This window comes from Budorcas taxicolor, chromosome 18, assembly GCF_023091745.1.
Source record: "Budorcas taxicolor isolate Tak-1 chromosome 18, Takin1.1, whole genome shotgun sequence".
Taxonomy (NCBI): domain Eukaryota; kingdom Metazoa; phylum Chordata; class Mammalia; order Artiodactyla; family Bovidae; genus Budorcas; species Budorcas taxicolor.
In genome coordinates this window covers 54,142,947-54,157,497 of record NC_068927.1, presented here as the reverse complement: position 1 = coordinate 54,157,497, position 14,551 = coordinate 54,142,947, and the positions used below count along the sequence as shown (strand labels likewise).

Below are 14,551 nucleotides of genomic sequence, written 5' to 3'. Positions count from 1 at the left end.
CTTTTTAACTGTGTACATTTTAGTGGGTTTTAGTATTTCACAAAATTGTGCACCTATCATTGCTACAAGCTATATTTGTACATATATGTTATGTATGTGTGTGTGTGTATTTGTTTTTCTCCAAATGTCTATCTAGTCTTAGCGGCACATATTAAGAGCTCCATCTTGCTGTCAGAGAGTTGAGATGCTGCTGCTGTCACTAATGTCCGGGTATCTGGGAGACCAATTCCGTTCCACTGGTCTGTTTGTTCGGTCTCCCTAACAACGGTTCTGGTTTAGGACTCTGGTAAGGGGTGGGGCGGGGGGGCGACAGACATGCGGTCACGCCTTCAAGACCTTTAGTCAAGTTCTTTCAGAAAAGAATCCTGCTACATTAAGGCTCTCCAACAGAGTAAATGCCCTAGGACTCGCAAAAAACCAACTAGGCAGGAGCATGGTCAGCAGGAAATCCTGGGAAGAAGTACCAAGGATCAAGACACGCCCCATTCTTGAGTCTCCCCTCTCCTCTCCCGGCTCCCCAGCCCGGGCTGGGGGCCCTCCCCTTCTCTGTCCATCTCCCCCTTTCTGAGGACTAGTGGACCCGCACCAGGGGCTGTCCCATCCCGCTCGCATCCTAGGACTGTCCGCAGGAAAGCACCTGAATAGCGTGGCTGAGGCACCCAGTGGTTTCAGAAGTGAGGCCAAGCGTGTCCAATGCTTGCCGAGCGAAGTCTTCGGCGCTCACTATGAGCAGTCCCTTTCTCAAGGGATAGGTCATATTTGTTTCAACCAAAAAGGGGCTCACTGTCTGCAGGTAAGAAAGGGATCAAGATAAGAACTCCCTTCCCTCCCAAGCCTAAGCTCCCGGGCCCTCTCCGAGAATCCCTGAATCCCACCCCTCTTGCGGACCACGCCCCCAGATATGTGCTGACCACGCCTCCCTGGCCACGCCCCCTCGAGAACCCACCCCTTGCGACTTTCGTGCCACGGAAGCTTTTTCTTAAAAAAGGTTCTTCCTTCCTTCTTCCCTCTTTCTCTCTCTTTTCCTTCCTTCCTCCCTTCTTCTCTCTCCCTCTTTTCTTTTTTCCCCTCCCTTCCCTTCCTTTCTTTCTTAAATTTTACTGAAGTATAGATGATTTACATCCACCGAAGCTTTTTGACCTCACCCCCACCTCATTCCCAGCCCGCCCCTGCTCCTAGGAGCCTCCACTGAATCCAAGCTCCTCCTCCTTCAGAGCCCTCCCCTCGTGAGTTGCCCCTCCTGCCCCTCTCGAGCTCCTTCCCTCCGTAGTCAGGCACCTGCACGATGACACCTTTGGAGCGGTACTCTGTGCCCACGGCCACGGAGAAGCTTCGCACAAAGGCCTGCGGAGGAGAGACGGGTCCCAGGACCACGAGCTTTCCGCGTGGAGTCCTCCAGCCTGCCCCCTGTCTCGGCGTGCCGTCCCGTATCCTAGAACATTCCCTCGTTCCCGGAGGGGCCCCTCCCTTACGGCTCAGGTTCTCACCTTAACACCTGAAAGTTTCTTTGCTCTAAGCCCTCTTTTTGTTCCCATACTCTCACTCTCCATTCCAGCCGCGCCAGTCTCTGTGTATTCCCTGACCTCCTCCCACTGCACAGGTTCTCGAAATCCTAGCTTTCTTTTCTCTTAAAAAAAGAACACAAAATCTGACTTGCCCACTGGACTGTGCCCGAGATATCTGTCCTATTAATAGCCTCAGACTCTGGTGATACATCTCACACACACACACACACACACACACACACACACACACACACACACGCAAGCATTCGGGTCTTTTCCGCCATAACCTTCAGGGCCAGAATTAAGGGCTACTGTAGGAATGAGACCATGACAGCCAGCCGGTGCCCGGTCTGTGGGTCTGGGTACCTTGGTGGCCGCATACACTGCTAAATATGGATAGGGCTTCCTGTCAGCTACTGAAGATATGTTGATGATGATGCCTTTGCCCCTGGAGGAGGAAGCATTAGTTGGAAGGCAGTCACTGCCAATAGGGAAGAGACGGTCCTAGTGATTTACCCACCTCCCCACCCTTTAGTCGCTGTGTTAACCAGAAAGATCAGAGAGATAGGGAAGAGGTGGAAACGTAAATGGGAGAGCTGGGGAATAGAAATAGGCAGAGGTTGGATGGGAAAGATCCAGAGTGAAAGACAAAGAGACTGCCTCTTACCTGCTGACCATTCGGGGCAGGAGGATTCTAGTCATCTGCAGGAGGAATGAAGAGGGTCCTGTCTTTCCTTCTTTCCACTGCTTTCACCTGCCCAGACTCCGGGCCCCTCCTCAAGTTCACTCCTGTCCCCCTACTTTCCATCAGGGACTATTCCGCTAGCACTGCCTCCATGCCAAGTCCAGTACTGGGGGATACTGAGGACCACCCAGAGTGGTCAGAGCTATGCTGACTCTGAACCCAGTCCCTCCTAGCCCTGACTCACCTGGGCCACAGACAGCATGTTGCAGTTTATAATATCCTGGAGTTTCTAGGGGAAGAAAATGGAACTAATCAGTCCTTTCCTTCACCACAACTCTGCCACAACTCCCATATTTTCTAGCTTACTTTTCTTTTAATGTGGAACACAGTTTTTAAAAGTTGCATCTACTAGAATTTAAAATACACATAAACTTCGATGCATCGACTCCACTTCTGGAAATGTATTCCTTTCGAAGATACTCACATATGTGGGGAATGCATATGTCCAAAAATACACATTATAACACAATTTGTAGTCAGATATACCAGGAAACAGCCTGAATATCCATCAATACTGGGATGACTAAATAAACACTGGGTAGCCCATGGATAGACCACTGAACAACAAGTAAAAAGAATGGATCAGCTAATTATTCTGATTAAAATGATCCCCAAGATACATGTCTACTTGTGAAAGGTAAAGTGCAGAACAATAGGCTGCTGCCATTTGGATAAAAATTACATATACATCCTTCTGTAGACATAAAGAGAAAAATATATCACTATTTTAAACTGGGGGGCACTTGTGGGGAATAAGATTGAAGGGAGAAGGGAGATTTTCACCTTCTTTTCGTAAACGTCTCTCTTTGGATTTTCTGATCAGTAAACTATTTATAAATGCATACCATATACATACCAAAGTGCGCAAATCTTAGAGTAAAAACTGAACACAAATCTTTAGCTTCTACCCACATAAAGGAAGTATTGGGACTTCCTTGGTGGTCCTGTGGCTAAGACTCTACACTCGCAATACAGGGGGCCAGGTTCAATCTCTGGTCAAGGAACTAGAACCCACAGGCCGAACTAAAAGATCCCACAGCCGCAACTAAGACCCAGCGCAACCAAATAAATAAATAAAATATTTTTTAAAAGATTCAATTCAACTGCTATTAAAATCCTAGTAGCATATTTTGCAGAAAGAAAAACCCTGCCCAAAATTCATATGGAATCTCAAGGGACCCTGATATTAGCCAGACTAATCTTGCATCCATCATTTCCACTTCTGGGTATATGCCCAAAAGAATTAAAAGCAGGTACCCAACACTAAAAGCCTCTTGATGAAAGTGAAAGAGGAGAGTGAAAAAGTTGGCTTAAAGCTCAACATTCAGAAAATGAAGATCATGGCATCCGGTCCCATCACTTCATGGGAAATAGATGGGGAAACAGTGGAAACAGTGTCAGACTTTATTTTTTTGGGCTCCAAAATCACTGCAGATGGTGAGTGCAGCCATCAAATTAAAAGACGCTTACTCCTTGGAAGAAAAGTTATGACCAACCTAGATAGTATATTCAAAAGCAGAGACATTACTTTGCCAACAAAGGTCCGTCTAGTCAAGGCTATGGTTTTTCCTGTGGTCATGTATGGATGTGAGAGTTGTACTGTGAAGAAGGCTGAGCACCGAAGAATTGATGCTTTTGAACTGTGGTGTTGAAGACTCCTGAGAGTCCCATGGACTGCAAGGAGATCCACCCAGTCCATTCTAAAGGAGATCAGCCATGGGATTTCTTTGGAAGGAATGATGCTAAAGCTGAACTCCAGTACTTTGGCCACCTCATGCCAAGAGTTGACTCTGGAAAAGACTCTGATGCTGGGAGGGATTGGGGGCAGGAGAAGGGGACGACCGAGGATGAGATGGCTGGAATGGCATCACCGACTCGATGGACGTGAGTCTGAGTGAACTCCAGGAGTTGGTGATGGACAGGGAGGCCTGGCGTGCTATGATTCATGGGGTCGCAAAGAGTCGGACACGACTGAGCGACTGAACTGAACTAAAACCCAACACTGCTGTATTTAAAATGGATAACCAACAAGGACCTATCGTATAGTATGTGGAACTCTGTTCAACGTTACGTGCCAGCTTGAATGGGAGGGGAGTTTGGGGAAGAATGGATACATGTCTATGTACGGCTGAGTCCCTTCACTGCTCACCTGAAACTACCACAACATTGCTAATTGGCTATACCCCAACACAAAATAAAAAGTTTACAGTTTGGGGAATAAAAAGCAGATACGCAATAGACATTGGTACAACGGTTCATAGCAGCATTATTCACAACAGCCAATAGGTGGAAACAACCCAAGTATCTATCAACAGTGAAGAGACAAAGGGTGATACATATTAATACATATGATGGAATATTATTCAGCCTTAAAAAGAAAACTGGGACACAGGCTGTGACATGGATGGACCCTGAAAATGCTATGCTAAGTGAAACAAACCAGGCCCAAAAGAATAAATACAGTATGATTCCACTTATAGGAGGCATCTAGAATAGGCAAATTCATAGAGACAGAATGGTGGTTTCCAGGACCTGCAGGTAGTTAGGAACTGGGGGTTACTGTTCAACAGGTAGAGAGCTGAAAAAGTTCTGGAGATGGATGGAGGGGATTGTTTCACATCAATCTGAGTGTACACAATACCACTGAACTGCACACATAAGAGTCAAAATGACAAAATTTAAGTTATATATATTTCCCATAACTTAAAAGCAAAGAACAGAAAAAGAATGAAATTCTGATATTTGCTAACAACACAGATGAAGTTGAAAACATGCTAACTGAAATAAGCCAGACACCAAAGGAAAACTATTCTGTGATTTCTCCTGTATGAGGTATCTAGAATTAGCAAGCTTGTAGACACAGAAAAGTAGAAATAGATGTTATCAGGGAATAGGGAAGAATGTAGAGATACTGCTTAATAGGACCTGTTTAACTTACAGGTCCTGTATTTAACTTATACTGCTTAATGAGCTTCTGTTTGGGATGATGGAAAAGTTTTGGAATACACAGTGGTGACGGCTGTATTACATTGTGAATGTATTTAATGCCACGAAGTTGCAAACTTTAAAATCGTTAAAATGGCAAGTTTTATGTTATATATGTCACAATTAAAAAAAAAATTTATGCTGAGATTTCCATTACCCTGGCTCCATGTGGACCTTGTTATATTATCTATTATTTCTCTTGTGTTCAATCATGAATTTTCTTCTAATACTCCTGGTTATATTTTTTTGGTGCTGAATATTTAATATTAAAAAAATTTGAGTCTCTGGACTACATTGTTTTTCTCTAAAAATGGTTTGGGTTTGTGTCTCCCAGGTGGCTAAACTAGGGGATGCCAAAATATCAGATCCACATAATCCCAGTGGAATTAAGATCATCTGAGAGTTGGCTTCAGTTCCTATGAAACCTGCTGCCGTGCTGTGCTTAGTCGCCCAGTCATCTCCAAGTCTTTGTGACCCGCTGGACTGTAGCGCACCGGGCTCCTCCGTCCATGGGATTCTCCAGGCAAGGATACTGGAGTGGGTTCCCATGCCCTCTTCCAGGGCCTATGAAACCTACTTTACCCTAACTCCTGGATTACAGTGTTCAGGATTCCAACCTAAAATCTGAGATATTTTCCACAGCTTCGTGCTATGTTATTTGTTGCAGCTCCAAACACTATCCATGTTGAAGGGGAATGTTGCTTCAAATGTCAGATCTCACCTCTCTTGGATTCTCTCCTCCCTCAAATCTTGATGTGACAATTCCTCATTGACTTAGTAGGTTGATGCCTTCAAACAGTTATTTTAAAACTATTTTATCCAGCTCTCCTACTCGTTCTCATTTGCAGGGTTAGTCTTCAGTCACAGCTTCCCCTAATGCCAGAGGCAGAATACACAGGCTGATTCCCCTTGCATTTTCTAAAATGAGCCTATGCCTTCTTTTTCTTTTCTGACTTCTGTTATCACAGATTAATTTTTATTGGAGCATAATTGCTTTACATTGTTGTGTTAGTTTCTGCTGCACAACGAAGTGAATCAGCTCTGTGTATACATATATCCCCTCCCTCTTGGACCTCCCTCCCACCCCCTTATACATTCCTTCTGAAATAATAATATTTAGAATTTATTTACTTTTTTGTGTGTGTATAGCAAAGTTTTGTTAATGTGATAAAGGGACAGGGAAAGCTTCTGACAGACATCAGAAGGGGGACGGAGAGTGCCCCCACTGCCTAGTCTTATCAAGGCCTTAGATACTTTTACTGGACCCACTCCCACAACAGACGTCTTAAATTAACATGATTAGAACTAACAATAGAGAATTTAAAAGCCATCCTGATCTCCTATGTCTAATAATAATGGCCCTCATTTATGGAGCACACAACTTAGGTTTATGTGCATTATGTTGTCTTATCAGCTGTTATTATCTTATCAGCTCTACGAGGTCAGAAAAAAAACACTGATTCCCATTTTATAGATATGAGACTGAGGCGCTGATTTTCCCACGTGGCTCATTCCCCGCCCCCTACTCTTTTTTTGGCCACACTGTCGGCCACGTGAGATCTTATTTCCCTGACCACGGACAGAACCCACAACCCCCCCCCCCCCGCCCCCGCCCTTCATTGGAAGCACGGAGTCTTAACCACTGGACCGCCAGGGAAGTCCCTCATTTCTCCAGAAAGTTAGCACCGGAGAATATAAAACGGGCAGAACCAGACTCAATTTAGACAGTGGTCCTGGTTGAGCACTGCAGAAGGGCGCCCCATGGAAGGAGAGCATAGATTCCTAGCTCTCCACTTAATCAAGCTAGTGTACTGCGCGAGGTTTTCCAACAGAGGCAGCAGTGTAAGGCAGAGGTCCCGCGGGCTAGTTCTCGGTGTTACTCACTTTGCCGACGTCCTCCTCACAGTCGAGCAGTTTACTCAAGTGGGTTGTATATTTTTGGCCCACGTTGTTTACTGAATGAGAGGGGACAAAGTGCTTGTGTCACTCCAACAAGGCCGTGGGACACCGGGCGGGGCCAAAGGGGAGTGTTTGCTAGGAGAGTATTCCGGGGTCAGGGTGAGCCCGAGGGCGGCTGAGAGCAGCGCTTCTCCCAACGGCACGCGACATACCCAATACTCCGATCTCCAGGTCCTTCAGTCCCGCCTCAATGGGCTCGTAGATTTCCAAGCCCCCGGTGAAATCCACCTGAATCACTCGTGCACTTTTGCCGTAAAGCCGCTCTGGGAAGTGTGTGAGGGGTTGAGGGGCAGAGGCGGAGTGGGAGCCAGGCTTTTGGCTGTAACTCATCTCTGCCTGCATCTCACTCCAGTCTCAGTTCAGCCCCAGGCCCTTACCCCATCCTTCGCAGGCCCCAGAGGCAGTGGGAGCGTGCTCCCTGCACTTGCCTCGACCACGCCTTCGACCACGCCCCGACCACACCCCGTCAAACCTCAGCCGGTGAGCCAGGAGGGCCGCGTTTCTGAGCTCCCCTCCTTTCCTTTACTCACCTATCTCCTTTGCCTCGAGCTTCAACTTGCTCAGGTCTCGACTGATGAGGACGACGTTCAGACCTCTCCGGGCGAGCTGCAGGAGATGCATTCGTTTATTTATTCACGAAAGCCACAAATATTTACTGTGTGCTGACAGTGTGCTGCGCTGTTGTAGGCGCTGCCGATGCAGAGGTGAACAAAAGAGAAATAAGGGAAGTCGGCCCTCGCGGAGCATGCATTCTGGGGCCAGACGATTCCAGGCAGAAGGAACAGCAAGTGCAGGCCCTTGCGCAAAGTCTGGCTAGCTGAAAGGACAGCACTCAGTCCAGGATGCACTGAATGAAGTATTCTTGCCTGGGAAATCCCATGGACAGAGGGTCCTGGAGGGCTACAGTACATAGGTCACAACAGAGTCGGACACGACTTATTGACTAAACAGCAACTAGCCTCCCCTGCCTTCGTGCCCGCTCGGGGACATCACTGCAGCTTTCTCCCATTTTCCCCCTGCATCACGCTCTCTCTTTTCTGGATGATTCCCATCCAACGTGCAGACCTGCAAGAAGGTCTTTGTTTCGGTGTTCCCCCATTTCTCATCACGCCACCCCACTTTACTCAACATTCTAAGAACTGCTTACCCTGGCTCTCTCCCGGGCCGCTTGTACCCACTCCAGTTGGACTCCTGCCCCCACTGTGCCACCCAAACCACTCTGGTCAACAGTAACTTCCACGGTGGTAAACCCAGTGCCATTCTCAGCACCTCCCAGCATCAGCTGACACGTTCATCACCCCCTCCTCCAGGCAACGTTCTTTCCCTGGCTTCCAAGACAGCTCTTCCAACCTTGGTTTCCCTCCTGCTCTGGCTCAGATCTTGTGCCTCATCTTCTGTGCGTCTTAACTTTGAGTGCTCCAGGGAGCACTTTGGGGGGGATTCAGACTGTGCTCCCCTTCTACATCCACATCCACTACTATGGGCATCTCATCTAGTATTGGGACTTTATTTTTTACAATATTATGTATTTATTTATTTTTGGCTGTGCTGGGTCTTCACTGTAGTGCGGGCTTTTCTCTAGTGGTGGCAGGCAGCAGCTACACTCTAGGTGCAGTGCTTGGGTTTCTCTTCCTGGTGGCTTCTCTTGTTGGAGAGCACGGGCTGTAGGCACATGGGCTTCAGTAGTTGCAGGATATGGGCTCAGTACCTGTGGCTTCCAGGCTCTAGGGCACAAGCTCAGTAGTTGTGAGGCATGGACTTAGTTGCTCCTCAGCAGGTGAGATCTTCCCAGACCAGGGATCAAACTCCTGTCTCCTGCACTAGCAAATGGATTCTTTACCGCTGGATCACCAGGGAGGACCCCTAGTCTTAGAACTTTAAATGGCATTGTTATGATGTTGATGCTCCAATTTCTATCTCCACCCATTCTGAACTCCAGAATGGCATTTCCAACTTCTGGAACTTCACAACTCAGATACCTAACTGGTATCTCAAATGTGTGTGTTAGTCGCTCAGTCATGTCCAACTGTTTGCAACCCCATGGACTATATAGCCCGCCAGGCTCTTCTGTCCATGGGATTTCCCAGGCAGGAATATTGGAGGTTGCCATTTCCTATTCCAGGGGATCTTCCCAACCCAGGGATCAAACCTGGGTCTCTCGCATTGCAGGCAGACTCTTTATCATCTGAGCCACCAAGGAAGATAGAATGTCCAAAACGTCAAACTTAGAATGCCCAAAACTAGACTCCTTTCCACTTCCCCCAAACCTGGTCCTCTCCTCAGTTCAACTCCATTGCAGTAATGGCAGCCCCATGCTTTGAGGTATTCTGGTCACAGATCCTATAAGTAATTTATTTTATGAGGTCAGCATTATCCTAATAGCAAAAATCAAACAAAGATGACAAGAAAACTACAAACTAATATCTCTCATAAACTTAGACACAAAAGTTCTCAATGAAATATGAGTAAATCAAGTCCAGCAATATAGAAAATGATAAGAGGTAATGCTCAAGCTGGGATTTATTGCAGGAATGCAGGGTTAGTTCAACTTTTGCAAAATCAATTGATGTAATTTACCATATAATCAGACTAAAGAAGGAAAACCATATGATCACCTCAACAGACAGAAAAATTACCTGACAAAAGCCAACTATCCATGATAAAAAACAAAAAACCTCTTAGCAACCTAGGCATAGAAAGGGCCTCTCTTGACCTTATAAAGGTCCTATAAATAAATACATACACACATACATGAATTTAAAAAACCTAATATTATGCTGAATGGTTGAAAACTGAATACTTTTCCTCTAAGAACAGGAACAAAGCAAGGATGTTACCTCTTACCACTTCTCTAAATGTCCTATTTAATTTCTGGGCAGTACAATAAGGCAGAGAAAAGAAATAAAATGTATGCAGATTGGAAAGAAGAAATAACATTGTCTCTGTACATGGATGACACCTCTGTCTACATAGAAAATCTCAAGAAATCTACAAAATGGTTACAAGAACTAAGTGGGTTTAGCAAATTTTCAGTTTATATAAGGTCAGAGGTTTGGAGTCATACTCTACATCCAATCTTTAGAATAAATCTTGTCAGTACAAGGCTTCCCTTATAGCTCCGTTGGTAAGAAAAAATCCACCTGTAAAGCAGGAGACCCTGGTTTGATTCCTGGGTTGGGAAGATCTGCTGGAGAAGGGATAGGCTACCCACTCCACTGTTCTTGGGCTTCCCTTGTGGCTCAGCTGGTAAAGAATCCATGAGCACTGATGTCAAAATCAGTCCGAAATTTGGGACTTCTCTGGTGACCCAGTGGCTAAGACTCTGTGCTCCCAATGCAGCGGGCCAAGGTTTGATTCCTGGTCAGGGAACTAGGTCTCATATGCTGCAATTAATAGATGCAGCATGCTGCGATGAAGATCAAAGGTTCCCTGTGCTAAGGGAATTTGCTGCAGGTCAACTAAGACCCGGCACAGCCAAAATAAATGAGCTGATAATTCAATAAAACCTAAGTGCAAGTACTTCTCATGCTCCGATGCGATCACACTTGGATGAATCATCAAGATCTCTTGCTTGGGTTTTGCAAGAGCATGCATAAGCAGAATCTCCCTGCTTGCATCCTCACCCCCTATAGTATCATATCCCTCTTCAGAACACATCTCACTCAGTAGATGTTAAAGTCTTCACAATAACCTACCAGATTCCCCATGATCTGTCCTGAAATTGCATTTCTGCCCTCATGTCCTACTGCTCCTCTCTCCTTGTGACTCTGATACAATCACAGCCGGCCTTTTCTTGCTTCTCCAACAAGTGATGCTCCCTACCGCAGGGCTTTGCACTGGTGACTTTTTCTCCCCGGAAATTCCTTCTCCCAGTTATTCACAAGACTCCATCCCTCATCTCCTTCTCATCTTTGCCCAATGCTGTCTTCTCAGTGACACATTTGATTACCCTATATAAAAATTGGAACCTGCACATCTCCAGGGCTCCCTCTTCTCCTTCCTTGATTTATTTTTAACTCTTTAAAAAATTTTAAATCTATTTCTTTCTTTCTTTTTTTGGGCCACACCGTGTGGCATGGCATGTGGGATCTTAGTTCCCCGACAGGACCAGGGATGGAATCCTTGCCCCCTGCAGTGGAAGCACAGTCTTAACCACTAGACCACCACAGAAGTCCCTCTCTTCAACTCTTGTAACCATTTGATGGGCTTCCCTGGTGGCTCAAGCAGTAGAGAAACCACCTGCAATGCAGGAGACCTGGGTTCAATACCTGGGTCAGGAAGATCCCCTGGAGAAGGAAATGGCAACTATTCCAGTACTTGATACACTATACATTTCATTTGTTTATCTTACACCTATCTCCCCTCACTACAACATAAGCTTCCAGAAGACAAGGTCTTTTGATTTTTTTCTTTTAAATCTCTTTTGTTTACTGTTGTACCTCCTAGCATCTAGAAGATGCCTGGTGCATGGAGGTGCTATATAAATATGTTTTGAATGAATAAATTCCTGCCCCTACCTGGGGAGCAGAGGAAAGGCTCCCTGGAGAGGATGTCTGCGGGAACCAGAGAGAGCACAGCATTCTCAGTCTGATAGAGTTAGCTGACAACAGGCAAACAGAAGCCCTCCCATCATCCACCCCAAGCCCTGGCTCACCTCATGTGCGTAAGCCTTGCCGATGCCGCTGGTGGCTCCTGTTACCACTAGAAAGGAGAGGAGGAAAGGGCAGGAGGGGATCCCCACCCTCTCCTACCCCTGTCATCCACTTCATGTCCCTCTTGTCCCTTTTTGCACCTTTTCTGGGAACCCCCCTCACTGAGACCCAACCCTCCTGGTTTTCGTCCTCCTCTTTCATCAGCAAGGGGCTCTGACACCTCGGACAGGTTGGAGGACTTCATACATGTCCAGCCTTCAACCGTCATGCTTCCAGGGGTCCCTGGCCTCTGCCCTGACTAGGGGTCCTCACCGGTCATCTGTCCGTGTTCCTGCTGCCCCGCCTCTACCTGCTTAGTGCAGAGCCCTTCTTCCTTACCTGCCCAGGCCCCGTGCGCCCGGAGCCAGTGGTTGCTCCGGCGTGCCTGAGGCAGCAGATACACATAGACTGTGGAGCCCACCGCCCAGGTCGCCCACAGCAGCAGGAACAGGGCTGTAACCGCTCCCAGCACTCTCAGCGCGTCCCACTCCGCCTCCATCACAACCCCAACCAACAGATCACCCGACCTAGGACCAAGGGGGTTTTTCTGGGGGCGGCTATTAGAAGCCTGGGCGTTAGCCCCGCCCACACTGCCAGTCAAGCGTTCCACCCCGCCTCTCTCCCTAGCTACGCCCAATGAGGGTTTAATCTAACCAACAGCCACGCCCATAGCCTTAACACCGCCCCTTGATGGGTCCACACCTGAGCTCAAAGTCCACTCCCAGCGCCTGCAGAGCCAGCTTACATCCAGCCTCCCCTCAACCTACAGAGCTGGGCAAACGGTACCCACAGATAACCTCCATTTGGGTCACTGAACTCAATCTCGCTGTTGGTGGGTGAAGGCCAGAACTGAAACGAGGGACCAATCACGTCGTTGTTCAGGCGCCAAATTGTGTCCGACAGGCCGGGTTTATCAATACACAGTTTGTCAGAAGAACCTCACCTACAACTTATCTGCCGAGGCAGTATAAAAGCCGGAGGCCTTACAGTCGCTCTATGTAACCTTTCTCCTCACTTCTCCTTGGCAAATTCTGGTTTTTTCACTTGTTCTTCGCATTTATTATTGAATAATTTGTTGTTGTTCAGTCCCGAAGTTGCGTTCAATTCTTTGCCACCCCATGGACAATAGCATGCTAGGCTCCTCTGTCCTCCACTATCTACTGGAGTTTGCTCGGATTCATGTCCACTGAGTTGGTGATGCTACCCAACCATTCCATCCTCTGTTGCCTCCTTCTCCTTTTGCCTTCAATCTTTCCCAGCATCAGGGGCTTTTCCAGTGAGTCAGCTCTTCACTTCAGGTGGCCAAAACACTAGAGTCTCAGCTTCAGAAACAGTCCTTCCAATGAATATTCAGGATCGATTTCCTTTAGAATTGACTGGTTTGATCTCCTTGCAGTCCAAGGGACTCTCAGAAGTCTTCTCCAGTGCCACAATTAGAAGGCAATTATTTACAATAATAAATTGTAATTATCATCTAATGATTATGGCTATGGTTTCATAACATAAATTATAGTTATTTATAATAAATATTATTATTATTTAATAATGGGGTTCCCTGGTAGGTCAAACAGTAAAGAACCCGTCTGCAATGTAGGAGACCCGGTTCGATCCCTAGGTAGGGAAGATCCCCTGGAGAAAGGAATAGTTACCCACTCCAGTATTCTTGCCTGGAGAATCCCATGGACAGAGGAGCCGGGCAGTCTATAGTCCATGGGTTTCAAAGAGTCGGACACGATTGCTGTGGTAAAATAAATATACGTAACATAAATTTCACCATTTTAATCCTTTCAAAGTATAGATATAATTCAGTGACATTAGGTGCACTCACAAGATTGTGCAACTGTCACCACATCCTAGAGCTATTTCATCACCCCTGATAAAAAGAAGAAAACAGGTGCCAAATGGAGTCAGCTGTGCTAAGCCTCGGGTTAACAAAGCAAGATTTAGTAACTAACTTAATGGTTGTTTCAACCCCACAAGAATGTAACCTTTATTCAACCTAGGATCGCCTGGTTGGTACTAACGAGCCTTGCTGCTGTTCAGTCACCCAGTCGAGTCCGATTCTTCGCAGCCCTGTGGACTGCAGTCTGCCAGGCCTCTCTGTCCCTCCCTATCTCCCAGAGTTGGCCCAGGTTCATGTCCAATGAATCAGCAATGCTAGTGAGGTAGGCCACCCAATAAGCCCTTCCATCCCCTTAGGAGGATAGCCTTGACTCAAACAATGAATTTCTTTGCTGAAAAGATCGTTTTTTCAACTCCCTTTCTGCCTTTAACAACTTCCCTTTTCTACAGCTCAGTGGAGATCCTTTCTACGGCTAGATGGGATGTAGCCTGATGCATGAACCATTGAATAAAGCCAATTTGATCTTTAAGTTTACTGAGTTGGGACTTTGTGTTTTTTAACAGATTTGGGGGCAGCAGTAGGACAAAGGGGATTTCTGATGGCTTTGGAGACAGCAGGAGACAGGTGTGGCGCCCCGTGAACCCTTTGGGCTCACTGTCTTTCTGGCCATTTCCGAGGATCCTGGGTGAGTTCTTGGTTCTGAGTTCTGTCCTATTTGTGTCAAGTTCCTGACCTAGTGGGCTTTCCAGTTAGTTTTCCCATTTGTCTGGAATTACTAGTTCCATGTCGGGAACAGCTGATGACCACTGCAGTTTCCCATTTG

At 46.7% G+C, this 14,551-nt stretch overlaps 1 protein-coding gene across 1 annotated transcript; it reads right to left on the bottom strand.

The window, feature by feature from the left end:
- Positions 1–342: 342 nt before the first annotated feature.
- Positions 343–12,384, bottom strand: LOC128064136 (very-long-chain 3-oxoacyl-CoA reductase-B-like). Its single transcript, XM_052656926.1, has 11 exons — positions 12,225–12,384; positions 11,849–11,895; positions 7,725–7,800; positions 7,347–7,457; positions 7,120–7,190; positions 2,435–2,479; positions 2,173–2,207; positions 1,872–1,953; positions 1,279–1,344; positions 638–787; positions 343–450 (listed from the first exon to the last, which is right to left on the bottom strand). Exons 1-11 carry the CDS (start codon positions 12,382–12,384, stop codon positions 343–345), a joined length of 951 nt encoding a protein of 316 aa, XP_052512886.1.
- Positions 12,385–14,551: the final 2,167 nt, after the last annotated feature.

Coding starts and splice junctions, on each gene's coding strand:
- LOC128064136 (XM_052656926.1), bottom strand. CDS start 12,384: ATGGAGGCGGAGTGGGACGCGCTGAGAGTGCTGGGAGCGGTTACAGCC. Junction 7,458..7,724: donor GCTCGAGGCAAAGGAGATAG/GTGAGTAAAGGA, acceptor CACACTTCCCAG/AGCGGCTTTACGGCAAAAGT. Junction 1,345..1,871: donor CAGTGTATGCGGCCACCAAG/GTACCCAGACCC, acceptor TCTCCTCCGCAG/GCCTTTGTGCGAAGCTTCTC.